The sequence below is a fragment of the Pogoniulus pusillus genome, chromosome 9, assembly GCF_015220805.1.
Source record: "Pogoniulus pusillus isolate bPogPus1 chromosome 9, bPogPus1.pri, whole genome shotgun sequence".
Lineage (NCBI taxonomy): Eukaryota > Metazoa > Chordata > Aves > Piciformes > Lybiidae > Pogoniulus > Pogoniulus pusillus.
This window is the reverse complement of record NC_087272.1, coordinates 21,866,209-21,892,916: the sequence shown is the minus strand read 5'-3', so window position 1 is coordinate 21,892,916 and position 26,708 is coordinate 21,866,209. Positions and strand designations below refer to the sequence as shown.

General features: G+C 38.9%; 1 protein-coding gene across 7 annotated transcripts in view; it reads right to left on the bottom strand.

The window, feature by feature from the left end:
• Positions 1-26,708, bottom strand: part of GALNTL6 (polypeptide N-acetylgalactosaminyltransferase like 6) — a 430,986-nt gene that overhangs the window by 265,707 nt on the left and 138,571 nt on the right. For 5 of the 7 annotated variants that reach the window (XR_010303417.1, XM_064148866.1, XM_064148863.1 and 2 more), the window contains exon 2: positions 5,033-5,147. Coding sequence is in view for 6 of the 7 variants with exons in the window: in XM_064148866.1 (XP_064004936.1) it covers positions 5,033-5,147 (115 nt within the window). In the remaining variant the exon portion in view is untranslated. The remainder of the gene's footprint in view (positions 1-5,032; positions 5,148-26,708) is intronic. The other 2 variants (XM_064148862.1, XM_064148865.1) reach the window with 1 other exon arrangement.

Here is a 26,708-nt window from a genome sequence, read left to right as displayed (position 1 = left end):
CCATGAAACATATAAGTATTGAAAGCCACACTCTGGAAGTCACTTTACCAATCCCTTAACCAGTTTCTTTTAAAGACAAAGGGGTTTATAACTTTGTATTTAGTACTACAAACACAGGTCCTTACCTTTTAGCATTCTCAGAAATTTGCTTTTATATCAGACTGACTTTTCAATGGCCCTTATACAACATAACCATTTCACCATGCACATACAAGCAGTCAAAATACCATTATAATGGAAAAAGGAAAAAAAAACCTGAAACTAAGAGTATGCAATCTTAAGCTATCAATATCATCAATAACATTGATTTAAAAAAAAATAGAGAGATTATATCAGTTCTCCTCACATGGAAAGTTTCCTTTTTTCTTTCTCTAGTTCCTCTTTTGCAGTATTTTACAATGGGGAAGCTACCAATTACAGTTGAAAATAGCTTTCCATGATCAGAAACAGTACCATGTTGAAATACAAACATTCAATCTGTACTTATTTAAAAGCCCAAGAATTGGATATTTGATTTTTTTCCTTTTACCTAAGAAGGGCTGTAACTCATTATTACTGCTATGACTTCTAAGCATATACTGCTTGAGAATATCTTGAGACAAATAGATAAAAATAGCTTCCAGAAATAGAGTAACAACAACATTGACTTATTCTCAAGAACTCTTAATCTCAGCTAAAGGTAAAATCAGCACAATTTCCTCTCGTGCATGCTATGAATTACTGCCTTATGCCTTTGAGGCTCTCTCCCATGAATCTAATCTCTCACAACTGGAACAGAGATCTCAGATTCCCACTTCTGCATGTGAAGTCTGGAAAATCAGTGGCCATTTATGTCACAGTTGTTGCCACACTCCTGAAATGAGCACCTTGAGAGACATTCTCAGAACCCCCTCCATAAAACTCAAATGAAATAGGAAAATCTCTGATAAAATGAAGAAACTTGCCAACTGAGGAGACAAAAGGCAGTTATCAGGGGCTCAGGCATTTTGGATGCTTATTCTAGGAGGCAGATTTACACTGCTCTGATACAAGCAGTGTTGCTGCTGCTGGACTAAACCATGTATTGGTAGCTACTGAGGCTATTACTATGTGTAAACTTCATTGACACAGTTGCCTGGCTGCTCTCCAGCCACTCTGTTCCCAGCCTGTAGTGCTGCTTGGGGCTGTTGTGGCCAAAGTGCAGAACCCAGCACTTGGCCTTGTTAAAACTCATGGTGTTGGACTATGCCCATTTGTCCAGGTCCCTCTGCAGATCCTTCCTGCCCTCTAATAGATTGACACTTGCTCCCAACTTGATTACATCTGCAAACTTATTGATGGTGGACTCAATCCCCTCATCCAGGTCGTGAATGAATGTATAGGGTTAACACTCCTGGGGGAGTGACCCTGAACCTGACCCTAGGGGTCTCGGCCCCTCCCCAGGGGTGGGCCACACTCCAGGTGATGGTTAGCCCACTCCCCCCCACTTCCTGTGGTATAAAAGAGACAGGACCTCCCTGTCTCTTCCTCTTTGCTCTTTTTTTCCTGCGTGCACGCTACACACACATACACTGATACTGCATACCAGCACACCACGTGGCAGCCACGAGGCAGAGACACCATCACACTACTCGGGTTGTATCCATCCCTGTTTGTATCTTGCTGTTTTCCCTTCCTTATCCTTTGTAAACTTCCCTACCTCCAATCCCTTTCTCTAAGTTATTGTTAAACTTTTCCTTTTAACTTCCAAATCGAGTGAGATTGATTTATTTGGGTGTCCCTACCTTTATCTCTCTCCCTGTCTTTTGGGGAAAAGGAGGGGAAAGAGGGGAGGGCACTCTATAAATTCTATAAATTGTCGTTGGGTCTACTAAATTTGTAAGAGTCTCTGGGAACTTGCATTTTAACCCAAGACAATGAAGATATTAAACAGGACAGGGACCAGCACTGATCTTTGGAGCACATCACTAGTGACTGCCCACCAACTGAATGTGGCACCATTCACCATCACTCTCTGGACCCTGCCACCCTGACAGTTCTTACATACGTGTATACATACACACACAGAGATACACATTGCCTCCACATTAAGAACAGAGTAACAATCTACAAGGCCACTAGAAAAATCATATCATGGCCAAGTCTAGATGTAATCTTACGTATCTTTGAAGAGCCTTGACATTGCTATGTGAAACAGCTTTAGATATGCTTCTATTCTTAACAAGACAGTATTTTCCAATAGTAAGCACTTAATTCCAAGAAACACCCACCATAAATGCCTATCACAGGTCCTCAGATTACCAGTGTAGCTGCTAGTTAATGTGTTTTCTGATGTAAAACTGATATGCTACAGAGTGAGGCTCTCATCTATCAAAGAAAGTTAAAAAGAAAACGTGTGACAAGTGGAAATCAGACAGATTAAGATCCTTACCAACAGAATAGTGACAGTAAGCAGCAGCCACACTGTGATTGCATCTCTACAACCCTTTTCTTCTCAGGTGGGAAGTTTTTTCCACTCAAAAGAACTTAAGTGAACAATTTCAGCTGAAAGAAGGAAGGGTCTAGACCATGAGCAAATTTCTTCTAAGAAGTTGAAAAAGCAGTACCAATTGTTGAAGGCTTTGTCTCTGTGAATCTTTGAATAACAATTATGATTTCTCTGTAATTTAGAGACTAAAAAGATGACCTAGAACACTTGAAATAAATAGAAACAGTATGGTTTTTCTGCATGTTGTGCTAATGGCTTTTCTCTTTAGCTTTAAAATAATGGAATGATTTCCACTGAGGAGAGAGTTCAGTTTTAACTTGGTGGAAAAAACAGGAATCAAAATAAATTGACCTTGAAAAAAAAAGAACTAGCCATGGCAAAACTAGCACCTCTCCAGTGCTTAGGAAATTGTAATCTTTACAGATAAACAGCTAGACTGAATTAAAAAGAGACTTTACTCTTTTTTTCCTTTTCAGCACTGAATGTGAGCCTTTTCACTGGAGTTAAGCCTTCAGATTACTTCTTAACTAGAAGTTAATTTCAGCTACATTTGGATTGTTTTTAGGGTGAAAAATTATACGGTAAGTGCTAAAAGAGTGAACTGAGATACTTCAGCTTTGCATTTGTATTATTATAGTTATTTTAAAAGAAAAATTATAAAAAATAATCTAATGAACAACGACAGCTTCTTAAATAGTCTAACTCAGAAAACACTATCACAATGATGCTAGCAAAAATCTAAGTCAGAATATTTTAAGTATGATTACCAAGATTCTGTGGAGAGGGACCTGGGAGTCCTGGTGGATACCAAGTTAACCATGAGACAGCAATGTGCCCTTGTGGCCAAGAAGGCCAGCAGATCAAGAGAGGTTCTCCTTCCCCTCTACTCTGCCCTGGTGAGACCTCATCTTGAATACTGCGTTCATTTTTGGGCTCCCCAGTTTAAGAGGGTCAGGGGTCTGCTGAAGAGGGTCCAGCAGAGAGCTACAAGGGTAAGATTAGGGGACTGGAACACTGCCTTATGAGGAGAGGCTGAGGGACTTAAGACTTTGTAGTGTGAAGAAGAGAATACTGAGAGGGGATTTAATAAATGTTTATAAACATCTGTGGGCTGGTCAGGAGCCAGGCTCTTCTCCTTTGCTCCCTGTGATAGGACAAGGAGCAATGGGTGTAAGATGCAGCACAAGAGGTTCCACCTCAGCACAAGGGCAAACTACTGTAAGGGTCACAGACCACTGGAACAGGCTCCTTAGAGAGGCTGTGGAGTCTCCTTCTCTGGAGACTTTCAAGGCCTGTGTGGACGTGTTCCTCTGTGATCTGTGCTAGATGGTGTGGTCCTGCTCTGGCAGGAGGGTTGGACTCTATGATCTCAGGTCGCTTCCAACCCCTAACATCCTGTGATCCTGTGTAAGAACACAAGTTGGCTGGAAAAAATATTCACATACTAGGGCATTCTACTACTGTCACAGTGTAAGGCATAGGACTGGCAATTCCAAAGCTATATAACATGTTTTGCTGATTTGTTATACTTGACTCCATGCAGTGGCTTACATTACATTGGCAATGCTATAGTGATTCATCAGATAATCATAAGCATTACTGTTTATTTGCCAAAGCATGTGGGGTTCACATTATGGATTTCAGAATCTGAAATATTTTTGGAATATGAAATATTTTACTGCTTTAGGCATCAGCAAAATGATGTACTTACTACGCCTTATGACTGTCAACTACATTCAGTTATAGTCTGGGGAAGGTGGTGGCTGTCTTCTGACTGTGGTCAAGGCAGCATAACTTACTTATAAGAGTAGATTTACCCTTCTAAAATAACAACTTTCAGATACTGATTAAGATGCAATTCAGTTGCTGTTTTACTTCCTTCCTTTTAATTTCCTTTATCTTATGCTGAATGGTTGCAAATTGTATTATAAAACAAATTTGATCAAGTTCTGATTACAGAAAGAAAAATACAAACCTCTCTCTTCACATATGGCATATAGCACATGAAGACATATTAAAATTACCTTACTCTTTAATAAACTGTCCTTCAGCGTATCTGCAAATAGAATTTGCTTCAATATTCAAGTAACTTTAGTCTGTCAGAATGATGTGAAAAGGATTGGAGTTCATCAATGGTAAAAGGGTCAAAATTTGTTTTACAAAACCTTGGATGTTCTTGGCAGTTATTGGACTCATATTTTATCTAGTTATTTAAGAACAGCTCAGCTTCAGTTGTAACATATGCTCCTTTTGAAGCCAACATTCTTGCTTATATTTAGCCACAGTTGAACAAATGACTTCAACATGAAAAAAGGTCAAAATATTATTTTCACTGATTTCCCTGTACATTCATTATACAGCTACTGGAATGAAACATATTAATTTTTGGAGGGCTATTTTCAAAAATAATGTATTTGTGCTTGGTCTGACCTCTCAGTTCATGACACTGTTTTTGTGACACAATGCAATCAGCAAAAGGCTGCTAGGAATACTTTATAAGCTACTAAAAAAAACAACTCTATGTAAAAAGAACAAATAAATTACTTCAATTTGCTCTGAACTTACGTATACCTGAACGCATAGCATCTTTCTGAATGCTTTCATAATCATGCCAGTCTTTCCTTTTCAAGCCATCAGTCCAGGTAAAAAGCTGTCCATCTCCCAGCCCCAAAGGAAGAGTCTGTGAAAACAGTAAACAAGCAAACAAATATATATACACATATGTATTTTTCATTATTACAGAAGAGCATCTATAATGTGGCACAAGCAAATAAAATATTCACGTCATCCAATGCAAATACTGAAACTTTTCTGTACTAAGTGAAGCAGTTTTTCTAAATAGTGTGAGGAAATCATCAATTTACTTCCCAGCAAACAATCAAATGAAGTCTGTCAAACAACTCAGGCTTAACATTTCTCCTTCCAGCAGTGGCCTGCTATGGTTGCTTGGTAAGAAGTTAATGGAAATCAAATGAACCACTAAAACCAAACAGGTTCCAAAAATGTTTCAATAAAGCCTAACGTTCAACTCCATGAAGCCTCTTGATTTTTATGTTCGACTATTACTTGCTCAAAACTGGAGTTACAGTTACTCAGCACCTTTCAATGGTCCCCTTTAATATGGGGGTTTGTTTTGGTTGGTTATGGTTTGGTGTTTTGTTTGCTTGGGGATTTTTTTGGTGAGTCTTTTAAATAGCTAGCAGTGAATTATTTCTATGAATGTATGGTCATCCTCAATCCATCAGAGACACAGAGCCAAAAGACCCTCAAGGCACTTTGAAATTATGTAGATCTGTCTTTATTGTAAGAAATAAGGAATGCAAGGGGGGGGGATAATAATCCACTCTCCATTAGAAAACAAAAAAACCCCAAAATCCAGAAAAAAATTAACCAAAACATAAAATACACAGCTGGCAAGTTGACTCTCTCCAAATTCTGAGGTAAAGCTAAGCAGCACTTTTTGCTTCTAAACAAATTTATCTTTCTAGGGCTTTTCTTCTCATTTCTTCTACCAGATGCTGCTATTTTATAAAAACTAAACTAGAAAAGTATCATCAGAAGTACACAAATTTTAGATACTCAGGAAGTAGTGTAAAATTGCAGATGGTTTCAAATAAAGTTATCAGTTTTCTAAATGCTTAAGGTAAAAAAAGTGTGGTAAAAAAATCAGAGAAAATGTTGATAAGCTGAGAAAGTAATCTGCTCTATCTATGCTGAAGGAAGTGAGGAACTAGTTCTGTTGATTCTAGGTTTGAACTACTAAATTGTTCAGAATGAAGGGCAAATGTATAATGGAGTTACAAAGGTTGCTATCAAAGGGTATATCACAACACACTTGAAAAACAGTTTCAGGGAAGCAACATTTCTTCAACCTTGTACTAGAAACCACTGAAAGCTCTACCAAAATCTTATGCCTAAGAGTGGCAGTCTTTATGCATGAAGTACGGAAAGCAAATGAATGTTGGATTCATTCTTGTACTCTTGACTCATCTGTAAAATCAAGTATGACTTTACACTGCTGGCAGCACAGACCTGGATGATGCTTAGTGATGAAGTTCTCCTAGCATTTTCACCTGCCTTATTTCTTTTTTAGGCAATGTTTGGCAGGCTACGTCATGTGGATCTGGTAGCTAAGTCATCCTTGAAAACAGAGTTCAAGGGTTTTCAGAGTTGTATGCAAAACTGAGGAATGCCAAGCGTGGCTATTTACTTCCAAGCAAATGATGCTAGATAGTCTGGCTGACAAAGATCCATGCACAAAATCTCTGTTCTGGGTCACCTGATACTTCTGAAAATGCTGGATATTCAGGGCAAAATGTTGCAAATGTAGTGCTCTCCAATAAATCTTTAAACTACTGTGAAAAATCTATGACATTCTGCTAGCATGACCTACTTCTTTTAATTTTAGCATCAATGGTAACATGTTACCTATCACCAAAATGCATTCCAGCCCATGTTCATCCCACCATTATTTCGCGGATGTATTCAAATAAAACAATCTGTTGCCATGTTCTAATATGTCAGAAGTTCACATAGGAAAGAACTGAAGAAATCTGAATGAAAATATTTCATCACAGAATGTTAGGGGTTGGAAGGTGTGGTGGTTTAGGTGCTCCCCACCCCCCCACACTTTTAGAAGGTACCCTAGCTAGACTCAGCTGGTTCTGGGAATATAAATGAAGCTAGCACAATATACAAGCAGTTATTTACAATATATACAGAAATATATAAAAATATACAAGGTAAAAATAATACAGAAGCACAACTCCCCTTCCAGAAACCTGAGTCCCCAGGAGGGGCTCTCAACCACCCCTCGCCTTCCCCCTGCCCCTCTCAACCTTACCCCAGTCCTAAGGAAGAAAAGAGGTTCAGCCAAGAGGTTAGGGAGCAAGGTTAGTGGCAGGCGAGGTTAGGGAGATGTAGCTCAGTCAAAGCCCAGCCAGAGAGTGAAGACAAAATGACGATAAGTGTTATCTAATGTTTACATTCTTCTTCAGCGAGACTGAGGGAAGGAGACATCACCATTGTTTTCCTTTTACAGCCAATTATCTACTTTTTCTCACCAAAACATTCTACCCTGCTTCAAACTAGCACAGAAGGGATACTGAAAGATCATTTAGTCCAACCCCTCTGCCAGAGCAGGATCACCTATGACCAATCACACAGGAGCACATCCAGGCAGGTTTTGAGTATCTCCAGAGAAGGAGACTCCACAACCCTCCTGGGGCAGCCTGTTCCACTGTTCTGCCACTCTTACAGCGAATAAAATTTTCCTCATGTTTGCACAGAACTTCCTATGCCTCAACTTCCACCTATTGCTCCTTGTCCTGTCACTAGGTACCACTGCAAAGAGCCTGGCTCCATCCTCCTGGCACTCACCCTTTACATGTTTATAAACATTTAGTAACACTCCTTAGTCTCTTCCTCTCAGCCCCAGCTCCCTCAATCTCTCCTCCTAAGGAAGATCTTGTTCCACTCCCTTAATCATTTTTGTGGCTCTGTGATGGACACTCTAAAGCAGTTCCCTGTCTGAGTGGGGCCAGAACTGTATTCCAGATGCAGCCTCACCAGGGCAGAGTGGAGGGGAAGAAGAACCTCTCAGATTACTAACTAGAGCCCTTCTAACACACCCTTGAACAGCATTGGCCTTCTTGGCCACCAGGCACATTGCTGGCTCATGGTCAACCTTTCATTCACTAGGACTCCCAGGTCCTTTTCTCCTTCACTGCTCTCCAGCATAGACCACATTTATTATATGTATTCTTTACTGATACGTCAATATAAGAATAAGAAAACAGCCTATGTGATCAGGTGAAACATACTCAGGACTCTCCCCTCCAAACCATTTTTGCAAGCCATCCATAATTAGTGGAGTTTGCCTCTACAACCCTTAGACTCTTGAACTCAAGTACTATTTTTGTAATTGCAGCACTATAATAGGAAATATCACTCTGCATACAAAGAGCAGGACTTTGGCTGTCAAAAAAATCCTCCAACAATTTATCATCCAACCATTTGTTACACATCACATGCAGCTGTGAGCTGTACATTTTTAAGTGTTTGTGTCCAAAAGGAATTACCCACCTACAGCAACACTACATATAGCATCTGCCTTACTATTTCATTTTCACATTAACCTCAAACCTTATGGGATGCAAGACTGACACAGTACTCCACAGATTCAGAAGACTTCTTCTCTAGAGAAGACTCAACATCTGGTTCAATTACAGGGAATAAGATAAGGTAAAAAAAATAGCACAATTATCAAAAACTCACTCACAGACTATCAGGTCCATCAAAGGGGAGAAAAATGTCTCTCCTGTGACATTTGAAGGCTCAGACTCAGAAACAAGTGCTTTCACCGAATAACTCATTTATTTTTAATTTCACTCTGTGGAGGCAGACAACTAGAAGGGACTGAGGCAAAGGAAGGTGATATTATCAATGGAAATGCAGCTTTCTGAAAAAAGGAGGAGATAATTAAGATTCATTTTGAACCTGAAGATTTGCTCATTAGCTCTAGGGTTATTTCACTAAACAGCAATACACAATAAAATACTGCATTAATGAAACATTACATACTGATCAGCATAACCAGCTCCCATTGTTTAGTGCACTTCAGGAAATAACCTTACCTAGAACATAAACACTTGCTCCTGCTCAGGGCAAGATGCACATGGGAAAGAAAGGTGCTAAGGAAGTTCTGAGATTAGACATTTTCATGACTACTTCAAGAGAAACATAAAAACAACCACTATTTGTTCCCCTTTGTTACTGAAATAAAAGATTCTGTGTAGTGTTTGTAATCAGCCTTGTGTAAAACAGAAAATTCACTATTTTTTCCCCATCCTCTGAACAAAAATAACTCCCAAGAATCTAGGCTCTGACCAGCTGCTCCTATCAAACAAGACAATAATAATAATAATTTTAAAACCCCAGAACATAATTAGCCATTAAATTATTTCCTTTATCAGAACTGAAAAGTGGTGTCACTGGATACACTGCTACATCTCTATTGAAAATCAGCTGCAAAATCACGTGTCCATTTCTCAGAATTCTGTTCTGGTTTTATCACAAGCACAGGAAGACAAGACATTCTCATGAAACTTCTTCCTGAAGAGTTGGAACAGTCATGAAAACAACTAATTTTGAAAGACATCCCCCTTTTATGCTAACTTTTATCACAAGGCTGTCAAAGAAGAATATTAGCACCCAAACCTGAAGTCAAGTGCTCTTCCACTCCCACATGTACACAAAATCCATTCTGGGGAAGTGATTGGCTAAGGACATTAAAGATGAAAACCAAAATATTATTTCCTCTAAGGATGTGGTGAATATAAAGCAGTCTGATCTACACAAAATGTTTTAAGTCCGAAGTGCATATTCTCATTTCTATGCCTTCATGCTTAAGCTCTGAATATCACCTGTGTGGGTCCTCCTTTCCTATAGATTAAAAATGTCTCACATTTGAACCACCAACAATAACTGAGATGTGCAGAGCAAAGAGGTGCAACACAGTCCTTAAACATCCATAAAGTTGCCCTGGGGCATTGCATCAGACGACAGTTTTGAACCTGCAGGCTACATGCTTCTCAGAGTCCTTCTCTGGGATGCTGTGCCTCTGAAAGTGAGCAGTGGCTGCAGCAGCAAGTTGTGAGCAATGGGCTGCAGCTGTCCTGCCCATCGGGACACCCCCTTCTGAATGGCATTCATGGATACTTCCAGTCAGCACTGCTGGCCAGCCACTACCTGCCAAAAAGGTTGCCTAACAGAGAGGCTCTTCAGCAACATGCAAGAGATGCCTGGGGAGCAGAGAGACGAGAGAATGTGGTAGTCTGGGGGAGGGCTAAGGTTCCCTTAAGAACACTACGGAGACAAAGTTCCGTCCCACAGCATGGACCTGGTCGTCCTAGGATGTTGTAATATTGTTATTCTATTCCACTTTCCAGTATCAGAGCTTTGAGGTGTCCAAGACAAGACTGGATGAGGCACTTAGTGCCAAGGTCTAGAAGACTGGCTCGGGCTGGGTGCTAGGTTGGACTGGATGATCCTGGAGGTCTCTTCCAACCTGCTTGATTCTATGATTCATGCGGCCTGATGAGGCCTTATAGGGCCTAAGCCAGAGAGGGCAGCTTTGGAGGATTTTAGAAGGTTTTAATCTGATAGATTTGGCCTAACTTGTGGATTTATTCATTCTACCTGATTGCCTTTAGCATACATGCACCTGTAAACAGAATGTTTGTGACTTCCTACCAGTGTGCAGTATCTTCATTCTTACTCTCCCGAAGTAGTGTCATTTCTGTCCTCCAGTCCCAGGTACCTTGTGGCCCTAAACTGGGACAGACAAACACTGAGGAGACCTGATCCTACAGCATCACTTTCTCATATACTTCAAACAATTGTCTATTGTGGATATGGAAGTCCTCATTAGGTTGGAAGACACTGAGGACAAAACAAAGACTGTTCAGTAGAACACAGAAAATTACTGTTTGCTATCAAGAGAGGGTAGTAAAAGGTCTATAGCTCAGAACCTTTCAAAACTAATTAAAAACAAGAATACATTAAGAAAATAATTACTGCCTTTAAACTTGAGTTTTACTTTAAGTACTTCCAAAAGTATTTTTTGAAAAGATAAACCCTCTTTTCTAAACCCTTGGCTTGAAGCAATATAATAGAGTTGAGGACACGATGAATTTCTTCACATGGTCAGACTTCTTGTGCCATTTATTTGTTATGCCACAGCAAACAAACGTCCGTTGTACTGACATTTACATTAGTAGAAATAATTAGCCCAGCATATAAAAAAAAGGGCAGCGCTTGATTTAGTCTACAACATCTGAATGACTCAAGGTTATTTCATTTTCAAAACACACATTTCAGCCTTTCATAGCATTTAGTTTCTAGAATAGCACAGACAAGGCAGTAGCATCATGCCATCAATTCCAAATTAAAGCTGTTAATACTGTTATTTAGAAAATGCCAAGCTCCCCAAGCATTTCATTACTGAGACGGTTATAGACAGGTATAAAAGCTGTTATTGCTGCACTACAGTTATATCATTAAAAGAAAGGATAAAAATAAAAAGGGCAGAAAAAAACCCTAAATTAAAATATGAGTTTTAAAAATACCACAATTTTGATTGACCTGATACATGAGTGCTTGAGCATTTGGTTAACGATAACTCTGTAAGAATGGATTTGCATGCTGGGAAGTTGTGATTTATCATGTCAAATTATGGAAGACTACAGATATTTACTAATACACATTGGTACCAGACTAACAGCTTCTTTAGCACAGATATTGTCGGGATATTGACTTAATCCATCATTCATGGATTAACACTTTGTAGTATCTACTACCATTGAGGATGCAGAATTTTAAACACATATTTCATCTCACTGCTATCTACAACTACCTGAAGGGAGGCTGTAGCCAGGTGGGGGTTGGTCTCTTCTCCCAGGCAATCAGCAACAAAACAAGGGGACATAGTCTCAAGTTGTGCCAGGGGAGGTACAGGCTGGATGTTAGGAGGAAGTTCTTCGTAGAGAGAGTGATTGGCATTGGAATGGGCTGCCGAGAGAGGTGGAGTCACTGTCCCTGGAGGTGTTCAAGGAAAGACTGAATGAGGCACTTAGTGCCATGGTCTAGTTGATGGGATAGGGCTGGGGGATAGATTGGACCAGATGATCTTGGAGGTCTCTTTCAACCTGGCTGATTCTATGATTTTAGGTGACAACACAAGTTAAGTTCTGAGCTCTGCAGCTCTGACATATATGGAAACTATCCTCCAAAAGACCATTTATCCTTCCTTTTAACATCTAACATTTCCACAACAGAATTACTCAAATGACAAGACCAGGGCAGTTTAAGTTAGTTTATCATATGAACAACAAGTTACATGCTGGCATCTCTTTGTTCTCCAAAGGAGAAGCAATCAAAAATTTGACATTTGTATTTTCTACTAAGAACGACTCAGGTAATGGAGGTAGAAGTATACTAAATCACCAAGTGAATACAGCAGAGGGGGACAAACTAGCACAAAGTGGCTCTTCTGGGCACATCACAGCATGTTTGAGCAGATTTTTCTGTATTTTTTTCAATGCCCATTGCCTTCTGCCCTTTCCCTAGGCACCACTGAGAAAGGTCAGGCTCCACCTTTACTCCCTGCAGTCAGGTGCTTATACTCACTGATATGATGGGTATAAATACCTTTTCTTGTGTAAGAGAAGAGACACATATCCCTGGGCTTTTCCTTATAAGACAGAGACTCCAGTACCCTCTGGGAAAGAATATATTACTAGTTGCACAAACAAAGGATAAAATGCATTGAATTACAGGACAGTTTGGAGTCCCTATCTGGTGAATCTGAATACTGTAATTTACCAAAGGTGACCTACAGAACCTATATGTGAACTTTGGCTTCCTCAATGACATAATTTCAATTGATGACAGGACAAGAGGTAGAGTTTAGGCTGAAGGACTAACACAAACAGATTCCTCAGAGTGAGCAACTCCCATCTGCTGGTCTAAGATGATGACAGATTTCCTCAATAGCTAAAACATCTAAACCAATCTTTACTAAATGTTTTACTCGCGCTTTCCTGAGTTCCAACTTGATGAAAAGAAACTCAAGTAACTTAAATACCTATTACAAATCTAAATTAGCTAAGGCACATATAAATCATGCTGCCTCTTCAGCTATTCAACTCAAGAGTGCTTTGCCAGCAACACAGCAGTTAGTAGAAGAGCCTGCATCTATACTTGACTACTCATTTTTGGCAAGTTTTAAAATGATGCTGCATGTTTTTAACCACTACTCATTTGAGAAACAACTTTTTATATCAAAACACATGAAAAGGGTTTGAAGAAACTCAACAAGGTTTTTTGCCAGCATGGCTATTACTTGGTTTTTGAATCAACCAAAGTTGAGTAACACTCTTCCAATGAACAATATAAACAACACCTGTGAGTAACTCTTGAAAGAATTTATTATATCAGAGGTTTCTAGGGTCTTTTACCCATGTGTCATATAATCATGGGAAATTTTAAGTATGTTCTTTCATATAAACAGACCTTATCTTTTCCACAACATGAAATTCCAAAAGCTCACATAATTCTGATATTAAAACCCCACCTTGTATCTATGGTAAAGAATCAGCTTGTTAGAATTTTGTTAATTTTTAAAAGTTAATAAACACAACAAAACAAAACAGAAGAAACAAAAAGAACAAATCTATTTATGCTTTGGAAACTGATCAACATTTTTACTACCTGCAGTTTGCAATGTTGCAAGGATGAATAATACAGACATGATATTACTTACTGTTAATAGAATTTTCAGATACACTTATTTTTCCTCACCTGCAGAGAAGCATATTTAGATTTTCACTGTGCTAAGAATCATGATTCCTGTTGGCCACTGCATCAACTCAAGATCAAAACTGCTATTGTGGGAGTCAAATGTCAGGTGTTTTAAATGGAAAACAATTTATCACCTTGAGATATCTGTTCAGTGGTGATTAACATTTTTTTAATTATGTTAATTTACTTCTGAAGTAATTTGAATTTCTTTCAATAAAAGCACATCGTCTCTTAGGTAATAGCCTCAAAGTACTGAAAACATGACCAGTACAGAATGATCACTACAGTTATCACTAAGGAGAAAACTACTTGTTGCAAGAAAACAATTTTGGAAGCATTTAATACATTTTTTTTTCCTCCTTTGGTGCACCCTTTACTGATAAAAAAACTGATTTTCTTCATTAGGGTAACATTCTTCAAATCTGATAACAGCTGATAACCCAGTAACAGCTAGTAACAGTTTTGTAGCAGATCTGATACCACTGACACAGCAAACAGAAGCTAACTTCATTCAGACTTTGCCTGTTTAAATGCTACATAAAAAATGTGCTACAAAAATATCAGTTTCTGTAGCAACAAGATAAAATATTCCATATTTTTGAATGCAGTGTAAAGTAAAGCTTCATTCAGCCTCTCGGAGTATTTGTAAAAGCTAATATCCTTCTACGTGTCATGGAAGGTCAAAATAGGCCAGAACATGTCCTAGCTTGCCCAGGCATGTTTTCTGCTCTACCTCCTTCTGCCAATGGGGGAAGCAACCATGGGAAGAGAGGACAAAAGGCCCTGGTGCCTTCCGGTCTCCTCCATGCCCCTTCCAAACTTGTTTATAGGGTATGCGCACATGTTTATACACTTGTTTGTGTTCTGCCCTAAAAAGGTAGCCCTGACTTTGCCCAATATGGTTAAGCTTGGCAAAATGCCATTCTCATTGGCTGATCTGTGGCCAAAGACCCACTAGTCTTGGGACATATTGATAGAAAGACAAGCAGGTAAACACAACGTGCTTTTTCCCTTAATGTGTTCTCTGCTTCCGACAGTGCTTCTGCCCCACTGCTCTCTGCCACTGCATCCTGCCATGCTCTGCAGCATTATGTCCACTAAGCTATAAGCTAGCCATGCTGCATAACAAGAAGCCCTGATGCTTTGGGTTTGTCTACTTGGAAATTGCCTCACTTAAGTTTGCCAGGAAAAGGGTTTAAGTGCCTCACATGATAGGCTTGCTTAGCCAGCGTGATATTGTGCCTGACTGCACATCTTCAAGACATCTTGCCTATGCCTCTGCAAGCCTCTGCGCCAAGTCTGGAGCCAAAACTAACCACAATCAGGTCAGAGCTCATCTGCACCTCTCCCAGCAACCTCGTTAGAGCCTGGGAAGAACTACAAGCCTCTCAATGGCTATCAAGACACTGGCAGAAATCCGTGCATGTGTTTGGGTACTGTCTGGGAACTGTAGTTAGTCTCAGGAATCCAGAGATTAACATTTGCGAGTAAACACTCAGAAGCCTCTTCTTCAAAACTCCATAAAACTCTAAGTGAATGCAAGTGCCTTCTGCCTAAGCAGAAAGGAGCTTTCCAAGTGCATCTAGTACACAGGTGGTTCAATTGACCACAATTATTTCCAGTTTGAGTTTAATGTCCATTATATTACTGTTAGTTATTTCTTTAGTATTCTAGATTCTGTTATTCCTTTGTATGATGTTTTCATTACCGTGCAAAGAACCTATTATTATTATTAAAAAAACCTGGGTGGGTGGCAAGAGTCCTGAATACCAACATTAGCAAACAATATTAATTTTGAAATCTCACATCCACTAATACCCACCACCTTCACCACACTACGAGTACATTTTTTAACTGCTACAGTAGAAAAGTAATAGATTTTTTAATGAGGAGTTTAACAATCTTTAAGTTCCAATTGCTACAGATAAATTACCATAGCATGAAACAGGCTCTCCATACAGGTGAAACACAGTAACTTGGTATTTTATCCAATTGTCTGAACATTTTTGCAAATGGCAGAAGAAAAACACCAATTTGTTTGCACAATATTTTTGAAGTTGTCTGCTGATCAAAATGCTACAGAGCTTATATTACAAAGGCACTGATTTGCAGAATACTCAAGCTTTTGGCAATGCCCATATGGAGGACAAACACTTCGCTGTCTTGTTGAGGGGCACATAGTACTAATCTCTGCAAAAGCATCACCACCTCAAGAACTGATATTAAAATATACCAATTAAATACGTTGTTACCCGCCTATTTGGATATTTGCTGATGGTATTACACTGGATTAAAAAAACACAAAACATTAGTTATACTGAAAGAAATGAACCTGCATTGGAAAATAATTACTGTCTTGCACCTCAGAGAAGACTCAGAGTCAAACCAGTCTGCCCAAATGAAAGCATCAACTCTTAGGAGGAGGCTTGTGATGCTGCAGCATATGTATCAATTACTCAAAGAATTCTTGCCTTATGCAGGCATTCAATAGTAATTTCCATTCTGTAGAGATTGAAAATACTCTCTACAGATAGCTACAAAAAGAAAGATGATTAAACATAACTGATAGGTTTACATTCTTCTTAAGACAATAGGTAACTGAAAAGGAGATCTTTTACAAGACTTTTGCAAGCATGGCAATTTCTGTTTAACGAGGCCAAAGGAAGTCTTCCTACTGATTCAGCAGGATGAAGTTTGAAACTAAAAGAACTAAAATTTTTGATGATTCTACACACGACAGACAATCATATGAGAAGTCTGTCACCTACTTTAAAAAAACCCAAGTTAGTAAGCTCTGAGCCTCAATGTCCGTCTCACTTCTTTACGTAAAATCAGATTATATTATAACCCTTTTCCCTGCTATTAATAAGTTGGTTTAGTTTTTAGAAGGCTTTGGTTGTTTGGTTGGCTATTTTTTTCCATTCCCTTATCAGTGTCATTCTCAGTCATAGAATCAACCAGGTTGGAAGAGACCTCCAAGATCATCCAGTCCAACCTAGCACCCAGCCCTAGCCAGTCAACTAGACCATATCACTAAGTGCCTCATCCAGGCTTTTCTTGAACACCTCCATCCACAGCAACTCCACCACCTCCCTGGGCAGCCCATTCCACTGGCAAATAACTCACTTTGTGAACAACTTCCTCCTAACATCCAGCCTATACCTCCCCGGCACAACTTGAGACTACGTCCCCTTGTTCTGTTGCTGGTTGCCTGGGAGAAGAGACAGACCCCCACCTCCCTTGTCCTACTGGCCACACTGTTCCCGATACAGGCCAGGATGCCATTGGCTCTCTTGGCCACCTGAGCACACTGCTGGCTCATGGTCAGCCTACTATCCACCAGTACCCCCAGGTCTCTTTCTTCCTCGCTGCTCTGCAGCCACTCTGTCCCCAGCCTGTAATGCTGCTTGAGGTTGTGGCCAAAGTGTAGAACCCTGTACTTGGCCTTGCTAAATCTCATCCCATTTACCTCTGCCCACCCATCCAGCCTGCCAAGGTCCCTCTTCAGGGATCTTCCAACAGATTGACACCTGCTCCTAGCTTGGCGTCATCTGCAAACTTACTGATGCTGGTTCCTCCCACCATGCCTTCTTATGGATGGTCATCACATGGACCAGCTTCCAGTCTCCAGGGACCTCTCCAGTGAGCCCGGACTGTTGATAAATGATGAAGAGTGGCTTGGCAAGCTCAGCTGCCAGCTCTCTCAGCATCCTAGGTTGGATTCTATCTGGTCCAGTGGACTTGTGAGGATCTAAGTAGCTCAGCAGGTCCCTTACTTCCTCCTGGATTACAGGTCCCTAACTCCATCTGCCAGTTCAGATGACCAGTTGTTCTGGAGACAACCTGTCCCACTATTGAAGATTGAGGCAAAGAATGAGTTAAGTACCTCTGCCTTTTCCTCATCTTTTTGTTACTATATTCCCCTCTCCATATAATAATCATTTCCTTTTGTTGGTTTTTCCCCCCCCCCCTCTTCTTTCATTTTGTTCTTAAGTCAAGCTATTCCCACACATATACTTTTTTATAGGTAATTCGCTACAAATACATCAAGGGAGATTTGACAAAATAATTTTCACTGTGTTCTGTTGGTGTTAGAAAAACAACGTCACTTACTTTCAACCAACTGAACAATAACACAAGAATATAATTAATACCTTACCATACCAAAAGATAACAGATTTTGTTCTCTAACAATCAAGTTAATTGCAAGGACAGCTTAATTAGTACCAAAGCAGTTTTGCAGAATCTTAATACTAAGGTATGGCAGCTCCTCTTGCTGCCCTGTCATAGTAATTTTTGTTGAAACCAAAAATAAACTTACTACTACAGAAAGTTTTAAGCCTTGTTTTATCATGCAAAATTTAACAGATCAAAGAATCATAAAATCATATCTGGAAGGTTCACTGAGACATAACCCGACTCCATCTCAAATCAGGACTGGGTATGCCTAAATTACTGCCTCAAGTTTGCCCTAGCAGACCTCCAATAGCAGAGATTGCAAAACTCTCAAGGCACTCTACTTAAGTACTTCATTACTCTTTCAATTAGACAACTTACCCTTTCATCTAATCTGCATTACTTGCCATAATTTAAGCCTTTTATTTCTTTTTTTCCCTTTTCACTAAGGACAGGAACAACATATTTCCCTTCCGGAAGACACATTTCAAGGAAATCAATATATGTTCCCCTCTTATTTTTTCAATACATTCTCAGAACTTGTTGATGACCCTGAGAGCATATGAAACTTTGAAGAGAACAACAATATTTTGTTAAGACTTGAGTAAGACTACAAATAGTGAGTATAAATTTATTATCAAAAATCCCTGAATGAATCAACAAGAAACACTAACTGGACAAAGAATTAAGACAAACATCTGGAGGTGCTAATTTTCTGAAGATTAGAAAGATAAATTACTTTATTGTAACATGCTTTTTGCCTCTCTGACTGATAATAAAATAGCCTAACGCATCTATGCTGTGCATTCATATACTTTGTACTTCCAACCCAACCTTACATTATTTTGTGAAGCAGCAGTGAATTCTCTTTAAGTGAGATGACTGAAATCTTCATAACTACATCCATCAAGATTAAATTGTGTCACAAATCTGAAAAAGGTACTAAAGTTCAATAGGATCCATAAACTTAAAATCACCAAATTACTAAGAATGATGATCTAACAGATCTTGTACTTCTGTTTGTGACTGAATGGTTGCTGATTTAGCCCGAGCAGTGAAAGCATATTTACAGAGTTCAGATATACACAGAATCAATTCCCAGGTGAGAAAATATGAACAGGAGTGGAAGGAGGGAAAACTTCAAGAAGTTTTAATGAAATATTTCTAATTCAAACAATGACCTCATTTTTCACCTCTGAACCAAAAATAATTGGACAAACCAATGACCTTCTCAGTCTAATGCCATTTAAGATGACCTTTCCATTTTATGCCAATAGTTTTTAATTACAAACCCAATCACAGTATATTCCACTAAATGGAGTACTGTGATTAATTAAATCTAATTTTATCAACACCCAGAATGTGAATAGCATATTGAAGTAAGGTGAACAGCTTTGATTGATACACTGAGTTTTAATTTCTAATTCCTTGTATCCTATTCTTTTGGTAGGAATTGCAGGTTACACATCACTGAACAGGTTAAGCTACTGAAATCCAAACATAGCTTCAAAGATTTGACCTCCACTTTGAAATCCTTATTAAAAACAAACAAAACACAAAAAAGCCAACCAACCAACAGCAAACAAAACCAACTACCAACAAAACAGAAAAAACCTAACACGAAACCACAAACCCCACAAAACCCCAACAAATCAGACTGACATTAAAATCAATGATTATAGTACTTTTAGCAGAAGCTACATCCACCTTTGCTACAGACTATTTTTATAGATTTTGAAAGTCTTCTTTAAAATACAAGATAATAATTCTTTTCCAACATAGGTCCATCATTTGAGTTAATAAAAGAACACCTTTAGTCCTGTAACAAATAGAAGCCACCTCATGTCCATAGCTGGGTATTTAAATTTGAGTTTACTGTTATTAATCTTAAGCAGCCCAATTTTCATAAGCACACACAGCTTCAACTGATGTTGGCATTTAAGTTTGAAAATGTTACTGGTAGTTACTATTTCTAAGCATTTCTTACTTGAGATCTTCCTGTGGTATTGCAATGAGAATTTCATTAAAAGACTGCTCAAGTACCATGGCATTGCCATAACCACCGCCTTTGAGGGCAAGCTTTCCAACAAACTCAAGAGAACAGACCTTCCTGCCATCCTCCCACCATGTCACAACTGTAGAGCTGGTTAACCCTGACCGTTGTGGAGACTTTCATTCCAGCAGGCTTATGTCTTCCTGCAGACTGGCTCTCACCAGGCCTTCTGGCTGAGAGCTTAGGAGAGTCTCTATGAATAAACTTAAAACACTCTTATTCCCTCTGCACCGCCTTGGCTGAACTCAATATCCCTATGTTCCTCAGCATATCAGACATCCAGTGACTTGAAGGCAAACTCCAGAACTCCCTTACAGGCCAATTCTTCCTACAAACTGGGACCATTACTACCACATATACCCAGAGGAAAAAAAAAATACATTATCTCTAGTACCATGAAGTAGCTGCTCTCTAAAAACTGACGTTTTACTGATGACTGTTAAAATTACAAAGATTAATATTATTAGTCCCCTTTTTCTCTTATCTGGATATTTCAATACTCAAAACTTTAAAATGTCTTGGGTCTGGGGAGAAGTCAAAATGAACACATTAAATTGTCAGTTTAATATATATTAGAACCCATGGAGACATTAAACCTCACTTTTCATCTCTGAATATTAATCATTAATGAGATCTCTGGTAGAAAGACATTAAAGTGAAACATCAGAGAGCTATGACTTCGCTTATATACAGAGAAAGTAGATTCACTGGGGAAGCTAATAAAGGTCAAAATCACAGAAGTACCATAAAACCACCACACAACAGAAAAAAAGAGACAGATTCAAATAAATGCCATGTATATGCATTCCCACAAGTAGAATTTTTACCTCAAACACAAAGAAATGTGTTAGCCCTATTCATGTATGTATTCCTATCAAAGATACGTTCAGACTGAGAGCCCACAGGTATCTCTTCAGTGACTTGAGAACAACTTGCAGAGGAAGTTGACAAACTTTAAAATGAAGAATTCATAAGGACAAACAAAATCATTGTAATAGCTGCATCCTGATGTCCCTTGCTCCTCTAATGTCTCTAGTTCTGGAGACTCCAATGCTTACAGCTATAATAATTAAAAAACTCCTAATACACAATGATTATTCAGAAAGACCATAAGAAAAATCCACTAATTGCATGTTACCATACACAAAATATAAGGAAACCAGAAGATCACAGACCAACCAAGTAGCAGCTTATTTTTCATACATGTGTAGTTTACTTTTTTTTCCTCTACTATTTTATTCATACACACAACACCTCCCTATAGATACAAAAGCAGATATTTTTCTCTCCACACCAGAAGATAAACATTTCTATTTAGAAAATGAAAAACAGTGTAGGAAGTATTCAGCATTTAGAAGCACAGTCTAGCACATATGACTGTATATAGTGAGGCAAAATTCACTATTAGATGTTCCACAGGTAAAAACCCAAAGCCACAGATTGCCCAAACTTTATACACAAAATAGAATCGTGCACCCTGGAGGTATTTAAAGATGCAATACTGTAAAAATGAAGTTACTAGCATATGATGACTAGAACAGCATATTCTGAATACACGGTATCCCTTCATCTGGACATTTTTCACTTCTAAGTGTTATATTATCACTCTGGTATACAATGAAATATTAACAGCTCAACAGTCCTTTTATTATATTACAGAATCTATCACATTAATAGTCATGTGACTTCAAAATAGGTATCAAAACCCTTCACTATGAGAGAAGTGAAGCATTGGAACAGGTTTTCCAGAGGAGTTGTGGACATTCCCTCTCCACTGGAGGCTCGATGGGGCTTTGAGCAACCTGATTTAATGGAACGTGTCCTTGCCCATGGCAACGGGATAGAACTAGATACTCTTTAAGGTCCCTTCCAAATCAAACCATTCTATAAACATATGAACATCTACACCATGTAGCCTTTTGAAGAAGTCTATTACTTCTATAAAGCTAATCAAGTCACCACAAATCCTAAATGAAGCAAACCTCTGAGAATACTTTACTCCAAGTCACTACTAAGCAGCTTTTTCTGAGCCCCCACAAAAACCATGCATAGCATCCCTGAGATTACACAGGTGAAGTCTATTAATCTTCTAATTGCAGGTGAATTATCCAGTCCAGTCAGTGTGAAGCAGAAAGGAATGAACTGAAGTTATTCTCTTAACTGTGCCCACTATGAACGATGGGAATTGAAATAAAAGGATATAGTTTTGTTATTAAATTGAACACCCGACACCTTTGCTTTCATACCAAATGCAAATCTATTGAGCAAATTTCGCTTTCTGTTTTAATGGAATTTCGGAGGGCAAGCACATGTTATTAAGCTTCTTCCATGGACACATTTTCAGCCACATTACCAAGAGCAGTTCTAATCAAAGTTTTATTAGTGATCCTCATCTGCAATATCCCCAGCTAACAGCCACAAGACTACTGTGACCAGCAGCAAAACCTAAGTTTTGCCCAAATGTGTTTACAATCTAAGACTAAACAAATGAGCAGAGAAATACAGGGATTGAGGCAGTATCATTAAGCTCAGAAAACTGTATTTTTTGTGCCTTATGAACCTAAATAGTAACATATTCATAGACTCATAGAATCAAGCAGATTGGAAGAGACCTACAAGATCATCCAGTCCAACCTAGCACTCAGCCCTAGCCAATCAACTAGACCATGGCACTAAATGCCTCATCCAGTCTTTTCTTGAACACCTCCAAGCACAGAGACTCCACCACCTCCCTGGGCAGCCCATTCCAATGGCAAATCACTCTCTTTGTGAAGAGATCTAAGGTGAGATGTCAAAAAAGATGACAAGGAGGTTAGAGGAAAAAAAATTTAGGTCAGATCAAAGCGTTAAGGCAGAGGCAACCACAGAGACCAGAGCGCCAGAAAGAAGGAACAGAACTGAGTGTGTGAGAAGAGTCTTATCTATATTTTGGCTAGTGGCATTTCTCAGCAGAAGAATGAGTGATATAGGGTAGTGTTGTTTTTTCCTTTCTTCTCACAGCTAAGGATTTAATTTCTCTCAGTAAGTATTCCAATTAGCCTCAAACCAGCACAGTATCACACACTATCCGTAAATCAGAATGAACTTTTTAGCTCTCTGAATTTTCTTACAAAATTCCCAGACCAATTCTAAGATAAATTTTTCTTCATATACATCCTTGCACCTCAAGCATGCCTTCTGGGTTTCACAGAGTCAACTAGATGCATGCATTTCTGCCCCTCAATGTTTGTATCTCATACATGCATGACACTGATGACACAGGTGGCAATAATAAATTGCACTATTAGTGAAGGCCTCACATCACTTTGCTCTTCCTGGAGAATATGTGCACGATACAGGTCTTTGTCAGGTCCATATTTCACTGATTATCTACATTAAGCCCATACTACACATAAACAAAGCGCATTACCTGGGTCTTGCAACATCTCCCCTATGGTATGTCCTGACTGGAGTTGTCCTTCATCCACACTTCCTGGCATGTAAGCAAGCATGTGCCACTCATGTGCCCACAGTTTAATTCTCATTAGATGCTCTGTATTTATTAAGATTCTACTGATTAAACACCACTGGAAGTTACTATTTGCCATTCATCTATGTTCAGGTATTTTTCTATGTCAGATTGTCTGTATTGTTTAAGAATGGTTTCTCATAAAACTTCTGCCACCCAATTTCAGTTCAACACATAATTCTCACTATGAGGAAAAACAGTCCTCCTTAAGCTGAACTGAAGCAGAAGTAAGAGCTTCAAGAGAAGTTATAACCTAGTCCTCATGCCAGAGAAGGGAAAGAAAAACCTCCAGTTACTGTTAACAGTCTCTTCTGAGATGGAAAAAGAAATCGTTTAATCTCTGATCTATACCTAATATCAAGATCTGTAGCAAGTGAAACTCAAGCAATTCAATTCAATAAGTAATTCAACTAAAGCAATTCATTCAACTCAAGACTCATTCAGTTTCTGCAGCAACTGGCTTTAAATTCTTTTTCATGCATTGTCTTATACAACTCTTTAAAAAATGGGATTGTCCTGTGAATCGTTGCTTGATTAACCAGCAGGTGTCTGTAGCTAATGCACATGTGGGAAGGGGAAAAGCCACTGCAGAAAAATCTTCTGGAAGAGTTTGGCTTGAATTTGTATTTATACCTAGCTTTTTTTCTTTTTATTGATGAATTAGTATGATCTGAAATACACTTGTGATTTTCAACACAGGATTTAGATAATCTGAATGTAATTATGAATGCTATACTAAAATATTTTTTGCAAACACTATTTACTAAACTGTGACTTCAGAACAAATAATTACATTATAGTCATGCCTTTAACACTTCACAGCTTTTAAAACTAATTGGTATTATCTAAGGTCCTTCTAGTATTGAATAATCTTCTCAGTGCCTTACCTTTGCCCACCAAGGTCTGGACAACAGGGCTCAGGCCTTACCTGACCAATGGCTGATGCCAAACCAGGCATGGACTACCCATATGTCTTGGAGCCAAGCCTTAAGCCACAGGCTGCCTCCTTGTCCCTGTGGCCTTGCATGGCCATTCCAACCTGCTTAGCAACCTCATCCTCCTCTCCTGGCCTTATCCTGACCCTCATCTGTGTGCTGGAGGGCTTGGCTTTGTCCTGTGAACAGCCTGGCTCATCTGATGGGTGCTTCTTGTTCCCTGGCTAATTCTACACTGAAAATATTCCTTGCTCTCCCAAGTTCAAAAGGCCAGAAAAAATTATTTAAGTATCTTTAAAAAATACATAAATCTCCACAATACTGAAGACTTACTACAGTATCCACAGAAATATAAACCACTAAAAAAAAAGGATAAAGTCAGTTAAAAGTCAACAACCACAGCTACACAGCACTGCCACAGAATTGCTCTCGTGAACTAGAAACCAAGGAAATTTCACAACTCATATAGTGTTCTCCAGAAAATTATTCTTCAGGCCTGAAAGCTACCTATCCATTGTGATCTGCAATACCAAACACAAAACCCAGCACCATCCACAGCAGACCATCTGCTCAAATAATTTCTAAAAGTTACCTCAGAAATACACTAAGCCTGGGGTGAACTAAATCTGGGGAAGAGCAGATGGAGGTCAGTTTTCTGTGGCTCATGATGAACTTGAGTTTATGGCAGCCTAGAGCCTCCTTCTAAGTGCCTGTGGTAAAACCATGCAGCCAGCTGACTTCTGGACCTGACACAAACTATTTACAGGGAAAACACCATACTGCTAAGGCCATAATAGGCTCAATTAAATTAACGTACCTGAACACAAATGCTGTAAGCAGCAGCCTCCCTTAGTGGAAAATACAAGTCTACAGCTCTGCAGTACACGTCACAGGATGTGCTTGCTATAACACAACTCAGTTATAAAATGGAGAACATACGGCAATATAAAACTAACACGCAAAGGGAACACTGTGAGGAAAAATAATTTCCACTGCACATAAATCAGTATTCAAGAAAAGCTACCATTTGGCATAAAGGTCTGGATAACAGAGATATTACTGAACAAGGCACTACATGAAAGCACTGACGACTGATGTATTTTTTTGATTTAAGAAAGTGTAATACTTTGTCAGGGCAGATTGCAGCCTCAAAGGCAACATGCTATATCTGCATTAATGTATCTTAACGTGCTTGGGAGTAATTTGGGGCAAGCAAACATGGCCCTTCCAAACTGAGAACTGTTAGAATGATGTCTTGTCACACTTTTCCCCTTTGTCAACTAGCTAACATAGATTTCTGCAATGACAATACCCTGAGCTCCAATTCCCAGAAGGTATTTTTCCACTGAGACATCCTGTTCTGGACACCTGGAGCGGCATAGTGTGGATGCTACCACGTCAAGTTCATAACAAAGTTAACAATTTAAAGTATTACATATAAGAAAAGCACAGCTTGGACAGAGCATAGTCAAACACCAGCTGTCACACTGCGTCATCCAGTGGCTCTAACATCTATGCCTAGCAGATGCTTTTCATACCTGTAAAACACAGTTAACTCATTTTGTTATAAGCATTTATAAATAAGTTAGCCATAGCACTCCTAATTTTCATTTTTAATTTTGGTAATGTTTAGTCTTCAAAATGCCTGCTGGAAAGACCACAGCCACTACTTGTAGTGTGTAGTAGAACACGGAGCAGCAGAGAAATAAATTTTCATTACTCCAGTCAATTCACAAGGTTTGAACCATAAGCTGGTACCTTACAATCGAGGCACAACAAAACCACATAAGAGACAAAAATATTATCTAAGTTTGTGAAAAGAAAAGAATCAATCTATAAACCAGTCTTTGCAGACATAGAGATAAGACCTGCAGGTAAATTGTTTATTACGCATTAATAACTACGATGTTTAGGATGCTTATTACCTGAAAATGGAGAGAATTATTAAAGGGACAAAGGTGTTTCCTGTAACTTCCTGTTACTTACTATACCAAATACCAGCACTACAAATGTCACATGGCAACAGTACAATCACAAATACTGAAGCATTTGTGACTACTATACAGTCACAGATGTATGCAGACAGAAGAAAATATTCACGGTCTCTAATTTATTCTAAATACTACCTCACAGACTTCCTCTTAATGCTCACTATTTAATACAATGACATGTCTACATACATCTGTATCAAAGTTGCAACCTTTATAT